The sequence below is a fragment of the Hyperolius riggenbachi genome, chromosome 10 (assembly GCF_040937935.1).
Source record: "Hyperolius riggenbachi isolate aHypRig1 chromosome 10, aHypRig1.pri, whole genome shotgun sequence".
Taxonomy (NCBI): Eukaryota; Metazoa; Chordata; class Amphibia; order Anura; family Hyperoliidae; genus Hyperolius; species Hyperolius riggenbachi.
Genome location: NC_090655.1, coordinates 66,593,293 through 66,608,983, shown reverse-complemented (window position 1 = coordinate 66,608,983; position 15,691 = coordinate 66,593,293). Strand labels below are relative to the sequence as shown.

The 15,691-nt window shown below is 43.7% G+C and overlaps 1 protein-coding gene across 14 annotated transcripts in view; it reads left to right on the top strand.

Moving 5' to 3' along the window:
• Positions 1–15,691, top strand: part of ABLIM1 (actin binding LIM protein 1) — a 440,123-nt gene that overhangs the window by 342,762 nt on the left and 81,670 nt on the right. For all 14 annotated transcript variants that reach the window (XM_068257415.1, XM_068257412.1, XM_068257404.1 and 11 more), the window contains 2 exons: positions 9,417–9,494; positions 13,501–13,659. In XM_068257415.1, the coding sequence (XP_068113516.1) occupies positions 9,417–9,494; positions 13,501–13,659 (237 nt within the window). The remainder of the gene's footprint in view (positions 1–9,416; positions 9,495–13,500; positions 13,660–15,691) is intronic.

The window sequence follows — 15,691 nt, the reverse complement described above, 5'->3', positions numbered from 1 at the left end:
ATTTGATTTAATGAGCAAAGAGATGCATTTGCATAAATCAGCATCAACGCAGAATTATTTCCATCTCATTGATGGCTACACATCAGGCTTTATTCTTACAGCATAGATGTTATTTAGTATATATAAGAGATTCCTGTGTACACATCATATATACGGTACAGTCACAATCAGATCTGTATATCTGACTTAAAAAATACGGGGACTGCTTTATTGAAGCAGCACAAGTAACTAATTTTGATTGGTTTATTTCATTCTGGTGGACTAAGCACAGCTATTACTGTATATGTAAATTGTTTATGATAACTATTATCTGAGAAGTAGAACATTTTATCATATTTTCTATTTTAATTACAGTTTAAATTCATTAGGAGTCAGCGTCGGCGCATTTTTTTCTGACTCCAGGCACCCAAAATTGCTCCGGCTCCACGACTCCTACTCCACAGCCCTGCTAAATTGTCCCTGGAATACGATACATACACTACACTATATAGATATATGACTATGGTAGGGATTAGATTGTGAGCCCCTCTGACGGACAGTTAAAGAGGAACTCCAGTGAAAATAATGTAATAAAAAAGTGCTTCATTTTTACAATAATTATGTATAAATGATTTAGTCAATGTTTGCCCATTGTAAAAGCTTTCCTCTCCATGATTTAAATTCTTCCATTTATCATATGATGACATTTTTACTGCTGGCAGGTGATGTCACTGGAAGTACCTGCTGCTTGCTTATTTGGCAGTTATAAACAGCTGTAAACAGTTATTTCCCACAATGCAGTGAGGTTCATAGACAGGAAACTGCCAGGACCATGGTCTTCACAGTTTCCTGTGGGAGGGCTTTCACCACAATATCAACCATACAGAGCACCCTGATGATCCGTTTTTTAAAAGGAATAGATTTCTCATGTAAAAGGTGGTATCAGCTACTGATTGGGATGAAGTCCAATTCTTGGTCACGGTTTCTCTGTAAGTGATAAGACAATATACTCTGTACGGCGCTGCGGAAGATGCTATATAAATTATAATAATAAGGGGTATGATAACTGAAGTAAGTAAATTTAAATAGAGAAACAGATTTCTATAGCTCGCTCACAGTGAGCTCATGGTGGCATCAGGCATGCTGGAACTTGTATTCCATCAATAGCTGGAAGGCTATAGTCTCGCCAAGCAATCTGTACAGTCAGCAGTATAGAATATCTGACATATATATCCTCTCATGCGTTGTCTGGGAGTTCCCCGCGGGTTGCATGATGTCACCAGGAGGTGCTGACATTGAAAGCTGTTGGACCAGTTTGCAAAGATTTGCTCACGTAAAGTGAAAGTGTCTCTTATTCCTGTGAGCCCCACCTGTGCAGACTCTGCATGTATAGAATGGCAGGACACCCAGACGTGTGTCCTGACACACAGGACACTGTCACCCTGAGGTCACCTGTGCTATATGCCATATAGGAAGGATGTATACAGTATACATCTCTGCAGTGATGTCAGATGCTTCCTGTTATGTCTATATAAGATATAATGCACATATTCTGAACTGGCCGCCAAATGGCTACACAGGTGAGTTTTTTTTTTTCTGTAGCTGAATTCTTGGGGCTTTTTGCAAAGAAGCAATTAACCCTTCAGTTCCAGTGCTGTTTAAAGTGGACCTGAACTCTTGCACAGGACAGAAGGAAAACAGAGAGAAATGCACCCTGTATGTATTTAGAGAGCTTATCCTGTCTAATTCCCCCTCATCCGTGACTAATTACAAGTGTAATTTGATCACTCAGCTGTGTCAGCGGCTGCCTCAGCAGAGCAGCTAATTTGTAAACACAGGATGTTAACCCTATGTTTGCTTCCATGAAAGCAGGAGGTAGACACACAGCATATGTATTGCATGATTTGTATTCGCTGTAACAAAGAAATGTTTTCTTTAAAGGTTTTTATGCTGTAACTTATCTTTTAGAGAAGAGAGGAAGTTCTGAGTTCAGGTCAGCTTTAAAACTAAGGGCTGGTTTCGACGGGCGTTTTTGTGGCGTTTAACGCAGCGTTTCAGACGCAGCGTTTTTTGGGATCTACTGCCATCCCATGCAAGTGAATGGGAGCGTTTAGAGCTGGCTTTTGCAGGCTTTCATGAAAGCCTGGCAGTAGATCCCAGCGTTGCGTCTAGTCTCAAAAGCAACATGCTGCTTTCAGAGGCAGTAAACGCGAGGAAACAATAGCAGAGACCAGAACTGCTAGCCTTGAACGCTTTTCAAAAGCTTTCAAAAGCTAGCTTTTAAACGCTGGCGTTTGAACGCAATGCCAAGCAAAAGCTCAGCAGACGCCTGTGTGAACCAGCCCTTAACCTAAGCTAGGACGAGGCAAGATATAGCAGCAGTCAGGATAATGGGGGGATATGGACATTGTATGACAGCATAGTGGTGAATCGTACCTGCAAGTGGGTCTAACAACTACTGTTCCTCATTCTTTGGGGGTTGGATGGTGCAGGGAGCAGTAGTTGCAGACTAAATTTCCCAATATATCTGCTATACAGGAAAGACTATGTGTCTACATGAGGCAGCAGGACTTTTAGTTCACCTGAAGTAGGTAGAAAGCAGTTGTGAAAGGGAACTTGAAATGAGAGGGATATAGAGGTTGACATATTTACATACGGTAGTTAGTTTGGTTGAAAAAAGACATCCGTCCATAAAGTTGAACCAGAAAAAAACACACACACCATCCTGAACCTGCACACATCCCAGTTGATCCAGGGGACGGTTAAAAACCTTACAAGGCCAGGGCCAATTAGCTTTAAGGCCTCTTGCACACTACATGCAATTCTGATTTTCGATACGATCCGATTTTTGATTTAAATAAAAAAACATAGCAGCATGCACTACTTTTTTTAATTGGAATCAAAAATTGGATCCTATAAAAAATTGGAAATGCATGTAGTGTGCAAGAGGCCTAAAAAGGGGAAATTCTTTCACGACTCCGGATCACAGTCAGATAAATCCCTGGATCAACTTTCTCGAGACTTGCCTAATAATTATAGCTGGGAATGCCCTTCAATGCAAGGAAAGCATCCAAGTCCTCTTTAGGGCTCGTTTCCACTATAGCGAATCCGCATGCGGGCACTGCACGCGGATTCGCATAGGCAATGTAAGTGGATGGGGCCGTTTCCACTTGTGCGGCTGCAGGAGCGTTTTTTGGTGCGGCAGAAATCTGCACGGCAGAGCCGTCAGATTTCGCGTGCAGAAGGAATGTGCGCGAATCGCCGCTAATGTATCTAATAGGGAAATCGCATGCGATTTCGCATAGGTATAAATGTTAATTTACACAGGCAGTTACATTGTTAAATTCGCATATACCTTACCTATGCGGAATCGCATGCGAAATCGCGGCAAAAACGCATGCGGAATCGCACCCGCATGCGATTTTGTCCGCGGTGGAATGCAGGCGATTCCGCACCGCACTAGTGGAAACGAGCCCTTAAAGGGACACTGAAGCAAAAAAAAACAAACCAATAATGAATTGGTTGTGCAGTATGAATAATTACTATAACATTAGTAACAGAGAAAATATTCTCATATTTTTATTTTCAGTTACATCGTGTTTTTTATAATAATGCATCATTCTCTAATATTTGCAGTTTACACAGTACTCTGCGTTCTAAATGTTTTACAGAGCAGGCCAGTGAACTATTGACCTGTCCTGGAGAGAAAAAGAAAATACAATGATTGACAGTTTAGATAAAAAGCTTCAGAAGACAGAGCTCTCTGGACTTTAAAAGTAGTGGAGCTCAATGGCTTTTTTGCATAGATAACTGGAGTTTCTAAACTCTTCCTGTACCGGAAACAATATTAAATTGGATTATAAGATAATTTCCGCCATGTTCCGATTTCCCTTTTGATTCTTTCGCTGCTCGATTTTTTTTATGGAAGTGAGTGGAAAAAGATAAGAAAACGAGCGGAAGATAAGAGAATTGACTGCAGAATTGAGCGGAAAAACGATCCAGAGGAGAAACGCACGGCAGAAACAAACCATGTATTCTCAGCATTATGTGTCTGCTCCTAATGTTTTATTTCTTAGCTGTATTACACATACAAATCATTATATCATAATTTTTTTTTTCGCTTTAGTGTATCTTTAAATGCAGATATAGAGTTTGCCATAACTGCTTCCTGATGTAAGATATTCCAGATTTGAACCACTCCTACTGTGAAGGTCCCCTTTTTAAATAGATGGCAAAAACATTTTTCCTCCATATGCTGTTCATGTCCCCCTTCTCCATTGTACAAACTAATGCTGGGAATACACGGTTCGTTTTTTAGGTGATTAGATGGTCCTATAGATCAGGGGTCACCAACCTTTTTAAGCCCGGGGCCCACTATCCCGACCAAACTTTTCTCTGGGGCCCCCCGGGGGGAGGGGGGCGTGGTTAGTGGCGGCGGAAGCCCCCCCTCTTTTCCCTGATTTTGAGTGTAGTATATAGGTAAGTAGGTATCTAGGTATTGTTGCCCCCAGTATAGGTAGCTAACACAGTTGCCCCTGTATAAGGACTATAATTGCCTCAGTATAGTTACCGTAGTTAGGTAGTATAGTTACCCCAATATAGTTAGTATAGTTACCCCAGTATAGTTAGTACAGTTACCCCAGTATAGCAAGTACAGTTACCACAGTATAGCAAGTACAGTTACCACAGTATAGCAAGTACAGTTACCACAGTATAGCAAGTACAGTTACCACAGTATAGCAAGTACAGTTGCCACAGTATAGCAAGTACAGTTACCACAGCATAGCAAGTACAGTTACCACAGTATAGCAAGTACAGTTACCACAGTATAGCAAGTACAGTTGCCACAGTATAGCAAGTACAGTTAGCCCAGTATAGCAAGTATAGTTAGCCCAGTATAGCAAGTATAGTTAGCCCAGTATAGCAAGTACAGTTAGCCCAGTATAGCAAGTACAGTTAGTCCAGTGTAGCCAGTACAGTTAGCCCAGTAGTTACCCCAGTATAGCTGCCCCAGTGTAGCTAGCAGAGGTGCTTCCCCCCCCCCCCCCCCCCCCGCCGCTCCTGTTACCTTATGAGCGGGCGTCCGCTTCCTTATATTCCTCCAGCCTCGGCTCTCCTCTTCGCAGCATGTCGTATTACAGCAGCGCTTCCTGCGCGGCTGCTGTAAGGAGGGAAGGAGGTGGGGTAGCGGCTTCCTGTAGCGGCGATACGCATCACCGTTACTATGGGAACTGCTGTCCCGGCTCCCTTGGCTCCTTACAGCAGCCGTGCAGGAAGCGCTGCTGTAATACGACATGCTGCGAAGAGGAGAGCCGCGGCTGAAGGAATATAAGGAAGGAAGCGGCCGCCCGCTCATAAGGTAACAGGAGCGGCGGCCGCGGGGGGAGAGGGAGAAGCCGCGGCCCCCCAGAAATCTGCCCAAGGACCCCCAGGGGGCCACGGCCCCCAGGTTGGGGACCCATGCTATAGATAATTTCCGCCATGTTCCGATCTCCTTTTCGATTCTTTCGCTGCTCGATTTCTGATAGAAGTGAATGGAAAAAGATAAGAAAAACGAGCAGAAGATAAGTGAATAGACTGCAGGATCGAGTGGCAAAAACGATTGAGAGCAGAAACGCACGGCAGAAACGAACCGTGTATTCCCAGCATAAGGGACAAAAAGCTTATCTGCCAAGCTTCTATATTGCCCTCAGATGTATTTGTACGTGTTAAGGTCCGTACACACGCCGGACTGGAGGCAACGTCGGGTCCGTCGTTGCCTTCCGCTGGGTGGGCGTTCCAACGACAGTCCGGCGTGTGTACGCACTGTCGGCGGACTGATACGGCTGTTCCTGAGCGATCCGCCGGGCGGATCGCTCAGAAACAGCCATATCAGTCCGCCGACAGTGCGTACACATGCCGGACTGTCGTTGGAACGCCCACCCAGCGGGAGGCAATGACGGACCCGTCGTTGATCTTCCATCCCTCTGATTAATTTAGTTGCGCGTCTTTGTATCTGTTCGGGACATATTTATTTCCTTTTAAATCATACATGCCAAACTCTGGCCCGCGGGCCAAATGTGGCCCTCAGAGTCATTAAATTTGGCCCTCAAGTGGTTTCCTCACTTTGCATTATGTTTGGCCCACTCTAGACCACCAGGGAAACTATATTGGAGGTGAAGCTCTAGAACATCGGGGAAGCCATATGGGCGAGGTGGGGAACACACTGGACACCAAGGAACTGTATAGGGGAGGGAGGGCCAGTAGACACCAGAGAACTATATAAAGCAGTGTTCCCCAACCCTGTCCTCCACGCCTACCAACAGTGCATGTTTTTTACAAATCTACACAGGTAGTTAATTGGCTCTGCTGCAACACTAATTACCCCACCTGTGATTGTGCATGTTTTCTTGCAAAACATGTACTGTTTGTGGGCCTTGAGGACAGGGTTGGGGAACTCTAGTATAGGGGAGGGTGGGGGCCTCTAGACACCAGGGAACTGTATAGAAGAGGGAGGACCACTAGACACCAGGGAACTCTATAGGGAGGGAGGACCACTAGACACCAGGGAACTGCATAGGGGTTGGGGGGGGAGCATTAGACACCTAGGAACTTTATAAGGGAGGAACGCAGACATGGAGGTTGGCCCGCGACTTGGTTCCAGTGTACATTTTCGGCCCACTTTGTATTTGAGTTTTACACCCCTGTTTTAAATAATACCAGTTTCCTGGCTGTCCTGTTGATCCTCTGCCTCTAACACATTTAGCCATAGACCCTGAACAAGCATGCATATCAGATGTTTCTGACAAAAATCTGACAAGACAAGATGCATGCTTGTTTCAGGTGTGTGATTCAGACACTATTGATTCCAGAATGATCAGCTGGATAGCCAGGCAACTGGTATTGGCATAAGGAAGTAAATATGGCAGCATTCATATTCCTCTCACTTTAGATTTCCTTTAAGACCTCAATCTGGCAAGAGAAAACTACTGAGGCACTAGAGGTCCACAGGGCTTGTACACACGAAGGGAATTTTCTGCCATTTTTCAAGCGCAGGCGATTTTCAAAATCGCCCACAAAACACTTATGCAATGATTCTCTATGAGAAGGTTCATATCAGCGTGTTTCGTCCACTTTGCGCTCCGCAAAGCAGTGCCTCGACCATTTTTGGGGCGATTTTGCTCTAATGGAAGGTATAGGAAGAGCGGTAAACGCTCACAAAATCGCTTTGTACGGCGATTGCGTTCACGATGTTAAGAGTAAATACATTGTGTTTATTCTCATCCGGGTCAAAGAGTTCACTTCCTGACTTGTGTCAGGGAGTGAATTAAAAAATCGCTCTGCAAAAGCACTTTAGAAAAGCGCTTTACAAAAACACAGCGCACAGGCAAGTGCCGGGAGGCACTAAAAATGCGCAAAAAAAATCGCAAACCACTTGCGTTTGCGATTTCGATTCTAGATGTGAACAAGGCCTAATAGTGGATGTACGCCACAGGCAAAATTCGGCTTAGAGTACATTTGTCCTGATTGTATATTGACTGTCACAGGGTATTTTATTTGTGGCTTCTGCTGTCACTGCTGATAGTAAGTGACGTTGTGTATTGAATCTGCCGGCAGCGCAGAGACCGGTGTCCCTGCCGCAGTCACATAATATTAAGCTATTTGTGAGCCAGGAGAGCAAATAAGTCCAGATGGGTTTTCTGCAGACAACAAATTGTACCACCTGACATAGCACAATACATCTTCCACTCACCACTTGACTTCTACGATGGCGAAAGTGTCACCTCAGCATGGGGACAATGCACTGAGAGGGACAGACACCATCTGGTTCTGACTGATTAGGATGACCAATGCACACCCAGGACCAGCAACCTGTACTTATTATTATCTTTTATTATCTTGTAACCTGTGACTTTTTTTTTTTTTTTTTTTTTTACAATATAATTTATAAATTATTTATCCAGTTTTTGACCATTGTAAAATCTTTCCTCACCCCAATTTACATTCTGAACTTTATCACAGGTTGCAATATCTTTAGTCCTGTCAGGTGCAGCTCTGCAGAATACTTAGCTAAACAGCCTAGACTAAGCATCACTCAGAGGGCGGCGCTACATACCAAAATGCAGAAATATCTATCTCTTGGAAGTGTTTCTGATACTGAAACCAAGAAAATTACCATGAAAGTGCATATCCTAAATAATTTACTACATTCTACTATATGTCACAACAGGGTCTCTTTAAAGAAGGGGTCCTCCTGATGTACACAGGTTAATCATTGTTTAGCCATCAACACTTTAAGCTAACAGGAAAAAAAAAATAGTCACTGGCTGAGGTGCAGGTTAAGAGTTGGCTAGATTAGATTAACTGGTCAGGTTGATGGTGAGGTTAACTGAGCCACGCTCCTGGCCGGACTGCTACAGAGCCTGTAAACAGGTGTTTTGGGACACTATGGTCATTATTAAATTCACTTTTTCTCCTACGTGATATTTTGAACACCATACCAATAAAATGCCACCAGCAAGCAGGAAAATGCTTAGAATCGTTTTGACAGTACTTTTTTTCCACCAATTTTTGGTAACTTTCCACTTGCGGAGAGCTGAAAAGTTATCGTAAACTTAAAATTTAAAAATTATCTCCTAGGAGAAAACTTAGGAGAAAAAGTGGATTGAGGCTGGTTTCTATACTTATGTGGTGCAGTGATCCCACAGCAAGGAAGTCTGCCATGGGATCAACGCACAAATCTGCCCTTCATGTGACCCTGCGTCAGAGTGCGCAGACAGGGTCACATGCATAGGTCCGCCCCATTCAGTGATGTACTTCCTGCTGGACAAGAAGTATGTCCCCGTGTTTCCCATCATTCCGCGCATGCAAGCCGCGCAGCACTGCACCCCTTCGTTTACACTTACTGCGTTCTCATAGTAATCGCTGCTTAATCCGTATGGTAAGCATGGATCATGCGGTAACGTATTGCCTGTGAAATAAAAAAATACTTGGAAAAAATATTACCCAATTGAAGTCTGGTTTGTCCTGAAACAAACAATGTATGCATCACTTTAATGGCATAGGTGATAAAAAGTTATTGCTGTATCAATAGTGTTAATCACCATAGCACTAGTGCAATGGTAACTATATGGCAGTGATCTCTGATTGCCGATCGTTTCCGTGATTAGCGGCAATCGCAAAGGCGTTGTATGAAGCATTTTGCCGCGATTATTGAGCGATTGTGGTACAGTGCCTAACAAAGCGCTGATCGCGATCGTTGGGAATCGCAAGGGTGTCCAGTGATTTTTTTTTTTTTTACCGTCGCGGTAAAATCACTTTGCTACTTGTAGTGTGAATGGGCCCTAAGGGGTAAAAAAAAAAAAACCCTGGAACCTGAAGTAGTTAAGTATGAAATGTATTATTTATGATTGCATACTGTGGGCTTGGGCTAATCTTGTCCTGTTCTTATTTTGCAGCCCACGCGGTCTTCTTCTGAAAGCGTGTTTTCCCGGCCTGGCTCCAGCATCCCGGGCTCCCCGGGCCACATCATATGTGTGAGTATTCTCCACCCACCACACTGTTATGGTACCATCCAACCACATGACTTAAAGGACAACTAAAGTGAAAGGGATATGGAGGCTGACATATTTTTTTTAAAATCATGTAAATTGTAAGCCCTACACGAACGTTCGAATTTGTCAGAAAATCCAGAAAAAAAATGATCGAATATAAAGATTTTTCCAACATGTCCGATCCGATTTTTATTTACAAAAAAAACCACAAAATAATCATGTGTTTTTCTTAACTGAAAAAGATTATTTGTGACTTCCATCCAATTTTGTTTTGGTCGAATAAACGGTTAAATCCAACATTTTTTTTTTTGTAAAGCTTGTTTCAGGTGTGTGAATCAGACACTACTGATACCTGAAAGATCAACAGGCAACTAGTAGAAAATAAATATGGCAGCCTCCGTTTCCCTCTCTTTTCAGGTGTCCTTCTATGGTGAAGTCTGCACTTTTACAGAGCAGAAAGCAAACCCGCTTTTATTACATTTTCTTAAAGGATACATCCAAGGTAAAAATAAAATCAAAATCCACTTACCTGGGGCTTCCTCCAGCCCCTGGCAGCCGTCCTGTGCCCTCACCACAGCTCCTCTCACTGCCGGTGTCCTCCGCTGAAGAAGCCGACCTCGCCAGGTTGGCTTCCGGGTCGGCTTCATGTGCGATCCACGGCGCGGGTCAAGTGGTGTAGCTGACGTCATCAGGTCTCTACTGCGTAGGCTTTTTACCTTGGACCTCTCCTTTAACATTATCACGCTGAGAGCTGTTAATAGATCACATCTCTGAGTGATCACATGACGTTACGCTGAGAGCTGTTATTATATTGCCTCTCTGAGTGATCACATGACATCACGCTGAGAGTTGTTATTTTATATAATGTACACAGTTTACTCACGGCCAGCCGGAATATTCAGTGAGGAGCCTGGATAGGTTTATGTTTTTATGTTTCAGTTTTTCTGCGCTGATTCAAACCTATCCAGGCTCCTCACTGAATATTCCTGCTGGCCGTGAGTAAACTATGTACATTATTTACCATATGGATACCACGGCAGCGGGTATTGTGACTATTGTTTAGATGTGAGCAAGCAGGATTTTTGGTATTATTTAGCGCTGGGCTCTTCTATTATCACGATGAGAGCTGTTGTTACATTGCCTCTCTGAGTGATCACATGACATCACACTGAGAGCAGTTATTACATAGCCTCTCTGAGTGATCACATGACCGCTCTCAGTGTAATGCCATGTAATTGCTCAAAGCCAATACAATGACATATCCTAGTGGTCATTGCAGTAGTGCACTGAAGTATCCTGTTATAGTGGGATGCGAAAGTTTGGGCAACCTTGTTAATTAAATCTAACTTACATATGTGCATAGCATAATAACCTGAATAATATAAATCATGAGTGGACCACATCTGTGTTGCAAAGAAAGTGTATTACAGCCATTAATTTACACACAATAGATCCCACATTGCACTATTCCCATTAAAATGTGTTCATTGTCATGATTTTTCTGTATAAATCGTTGATTATTACGATAAAAAATGTCAGTCAAGTATATCATATAGGAGATACACACAGTGATATTTGAGAAGTGAAATGAAGTTTACTGGATTTACAGAAAGTGCGCAATAATTGTTTAGCTAAAATTGGGCAGGTGCATAAATTTGGGCACTGTTTTCATTTTATTGATTCCAAAACCGTTAGAACTAATTATTGGAACTAAAATTGGCTTGGTAAGCTCAGTGACCCCTGACCTACATACAGAGGTGAATCCAATTATGAGAAGGAATATTTAAGGGGGTCAATTATAAGTTTTCCTCTTTTAATTTTCTCTGAAGAGTAGCAACATGGGGGTCTCAAACCAACTCTTAAATGACCTGAAGACAAAGATTTTTCACCATCATAGTTTAGGGGAAGGATACAGAAAGCTGTCTCAGAGATTTCAGCTGTCTGTTTCTTCAGTTAAGAACATATTGAGGAAATGGAAGACCATGGGCTCAGTTCAAGTTAAGGCTCAAAGTGGCAGACCAAGAAAAATCTCGGATAAACAGAAGCATTGAATGCTGAGAAAAGTCAGTCAACCCACAGCACCAAAGACCTATGAGTGACATGGAGTCAGTGTGCATTGTTTAACCATTTGGCGCACTTTACACAAGGAGATGCTGTATGCGAGAGTGATGCAGAGGAAGCCTTTTCTCCGCCCACAGCACAAACAGAGCCGCTTGACGTATGATAAAGCACATTTGGACAAGCCAGCTTCATTTTGAAATAAGGTGCTGTGGACTGATGAAACTAAAATTGAGTTATTTGGGCATAACAAGGGGGAACATGGAGGAAAAAGAACACAGCATTCCAAGAAAAACACCTGCTACCTACAGTAAAATATGGTGGAAGTTCCATCATGCTGTGGGGCTGTGTGGCCAGTGCAGGGACTGGGAATCTTGTCAAAGTTGAGGGACGCATGGTTATCACTCAGTATCAGCAGATTCTGGAGACCAATGTCCAGGAATCAGTGACAAAGCTGAAGCTGCGCCGGGGCTGGATTTTTCAACAAGACAACAACCCTAAACACTGCTCAAAATCCACTAAGGCATTCATGCAGAGGAACAAGTACAACGTTCTGGAATGGCCATCTCCGTCTCTAGACCTGAAAATAATTGAAAATCTGTGGTGTGAGTTAAAGAGACCTGTCCATGCTCGGAAGCCCTCAAACCTGAATGAACTAGAGATGTTTTGTAAAGAGGAGTGGTCCAAAATAAAGAATCCAGACTCTCATTGGGACCTACAGGAATAGTTTAAAGGTTGTAATTTGTGCAAAAGGAGGATCTACTAAATGATGATTTCATTTATTTTTTTTGTGGTGCCCAAATGTATGCACTTGCCTAATTTTGTTTAAACAATTATTGCACACTTTACTTTCTGTAAATTCAATAAACTTCATTTCACTTCTCAAATATCACTGTGTGTGTCTCCTATATGATATATTTAACTGACATTTTTTAGTGTAAGAAACTATTTATACAGGAAAATCATGACGATTAACAAGGTTGCCCAAACTTTTGCATCCCACTGTACATCACAATTGCGGCTTTGAGTGATCACATGACTACAAACTAGGATCTTCCCCCACAAATGGCTTTCTGAATTAATATTACATCACTATAGCAGCTTTCACTATGGTAGCTTTAAGTAATCACATTTCTACACCAAGTGCTTCCACTTCAATGGTTCTTAATGGTCTTTGGGCATCACACTGAGAGCTTTCATTAGATTGGTTTTGAGTGATCACATGACATCACACTGAGACCTTTCATTTCATTGGCTCTAAGGCTGCTTTCACAGTGGGACGTTACAGGCGCACGTTAGAGCAGCCTGTAACGCACCCCACCGCACAGCAATGAAAAATCAATGGGCTGTTCACAGTGCCCAAGTTGCGTTACTCAGTAACGCTGCACCATTAGACAACGTACTGCATGCAGTACTTTATAAGCGGCAGAGCCGCATTAGACTGCTTGCACATGCGCTGTAATGTTGGGGAGGAGCGGAGAGTGGCCAGGCACATGGCTAATTGATATTCACTGCACTCAGTGACGTGCAGTGTTTACTTCCTGGAGCGGCCGCTCGGTGCGGCGATTGGCCGGGCGGGACCACGTGATGCCGCATGCGTCCAAGAGTGCGCATTACGGCATCACGGACGCCAGAGTGAGCTGCACAACGCGGCTCACTCTGACGTCCACATTAGAGAGCACCAGGCGTTGCGTTTGGGGCACGTTATGCGACCATAACGTCCCCTAAAACGCAACATCCTGGTGTGAAACCAGCCTAAATGATCATGTGAGACCACTCTTGAATCCTTCACTGTGTTGGCCAATGGCCATGAATCCTTATTTGACATTACACTGGGAGACTTTTTTGCTCTGAGTGATCACATGACATGAAACTTAGAACGCTCATTGGATATCTTCCAACATCACATAAATCCTGTTTGTCTCTCCAGGCGAAAGTGGATGATGAGATCCTGGACTACAAGGACCTTGCGGCCATCCCCAAAGTGAAAGCCATCTATGATATAGAACGACCAGATCTCATCACCTATGAATCCTTCTATACGTCTGCCTATGAGGACCGCCAGATTGACAGGCAGAGTGTGGGAGAGGTGTGTAGACCCTTTCATATTACCCCTATTATGGAGCAATGACCTAAACTCAGAACTCTGCCACAAAACCTCAAACCTTCCTTAAAGAGACTCTGAAGTCTCCTGAAAATCATCTTTTTATTTAAAAAATGTGTTTAACATGTTAGCCCTACCTAAACCGTCGCATTCCCGCGGCTGTAATCTAACTAAATCCCCCTTAACTCCCCGGGGGGCAATCCGGGCATCGCTTCCATGAGAGGCAGAGCTATGAGCCGCAGCTCTGCCTCTCAGCGCCTCTATCAGCCCAGATCGCCGCCTCTCCCCCACCCCTCTCAGTCTTCCTTCACTGAGAGGGGCGGGGGAGAGGCGGAGATACGTGGCTGATGGACGCGAATGGAGGCAGAGCTGTGGCTCATAGCTCTGCCTCCAACAGCAGCAAAATCCACGACCAAGAAAGTCGCAGATTTTGCAGGGGGAGAGGGAGGGGGGATTTAGTTAGATTACAGCGGCGGGGATGCGGCGGTTTAGGTAGGGCTAACATGTTAAACACATTTTTTTTAATAAAAAGATGATTTTCAGGAGACTTCAGTGTCTCTTTAAATGACCACTATCAAGAACATTGAAAAATGTAAAATACATGTAAACACATACAACTAAGAACTACATTAATCCCAGAGTAATATGAACTATAACTCTTTTTCTCCTATGTTGCTGTCACTTACCATAGGTAGTGAAAATCTGACAGAACTGACCGGTTTTAGACCAGAGGGTCCCAGGGTGTTCTTTATTTCAAAAGCACTTAGTGAACGGCAGTTTCTAAACATCCCTATGAGTAGATGGACTAGTCCAAAACCTGTCAAGTAACAGCAACATGGGAGAAAAGTAATTTATGGCTCATTTACTTTTTTTTTGATGATAGTCCTTTAACTGATCCTTTATGACATCTCTTCCAGGAGTTGTCCACACAGGCTACAATATTGAAGATGAACTCCACCCAGTCCGCTAAATTACTAGCTGGAATTTAGTATATTTGTTAAGTGATATTGTCCATTTTTTTTATGTATTCAGCCATACTTTGATTGAGATGGCCCAGCCACATGGTACCACCAGCATATAAGCATCTGAATAACCTCACCACTCCTCTGTCTGCAATTTATCAACTCAGTCTAAGCAAGACCCCTCCCCAGTATGCTGATTGGACAGAGAGAATTAGCAGCACACTGATGATCAGTCAATCACTCTTCCCCTCTTGTGGTGATCTGATATCACAGTGCAGTACTGTAGGCTTGGATTGGTGCACAGTGCAGTTCAGAAATTAAGACATCCCACGAAAGTAAGCCCTAGCAGGAATTTCGAGCATGCTCGAAATATAAGCTCTACCCCGAAAATAAGCCTAGCAGCAGTAAGGGGAAAAAGTATGGCAACTTGCGTTATTACCGGAGCCCATGGATTTGAGGGTAGGACCATGGCTCTGTTATTGGGCCAATCACTGCACTCGCTCTTGCTCAGCAAGTGCAGTGAGTGGCCCTAAGAGCCATAGTCCCACCTTCTCGACAGTCGGCTCCAGTAGGAACTCAAGTTGTCGTACTTGCTTGGACACACAGCGACATGGAGCTGGGGGAAAGAAGTGGATGCTGGGGGACATCCGAGGACAAGGGGGACACCAGGAGTACATGAGGGACAGTGAAAAACACAGCAAAGGACACAGGAGGACAGGGGAGAGGAGGACACATGTACAGAGGGGTACACCTGGAGGACTCTAAAGGTACGAGGGGACACAGAGGCACACAAAAGGTGGATCCAGGAGAGGATTAGCCGGCACAGTGGGGAAGGCAGGACGACACACAGCACAGGAAGTTGTGTGTTCATAGAAATATAAGACATCCCCTGAAAATAAGCACTAGCACATCTTTTGGTGCAAAAATGAATATAAGACGCTGTCTTTTTTTCGGGGAAACACGGTAGTCAAAAACTAGTCTGGTTTGTCAGATATTTACCCTTTCTACTGTTAGTGACAGCAACATAGGAGAAAATTAATTCATAGGTCATTTTA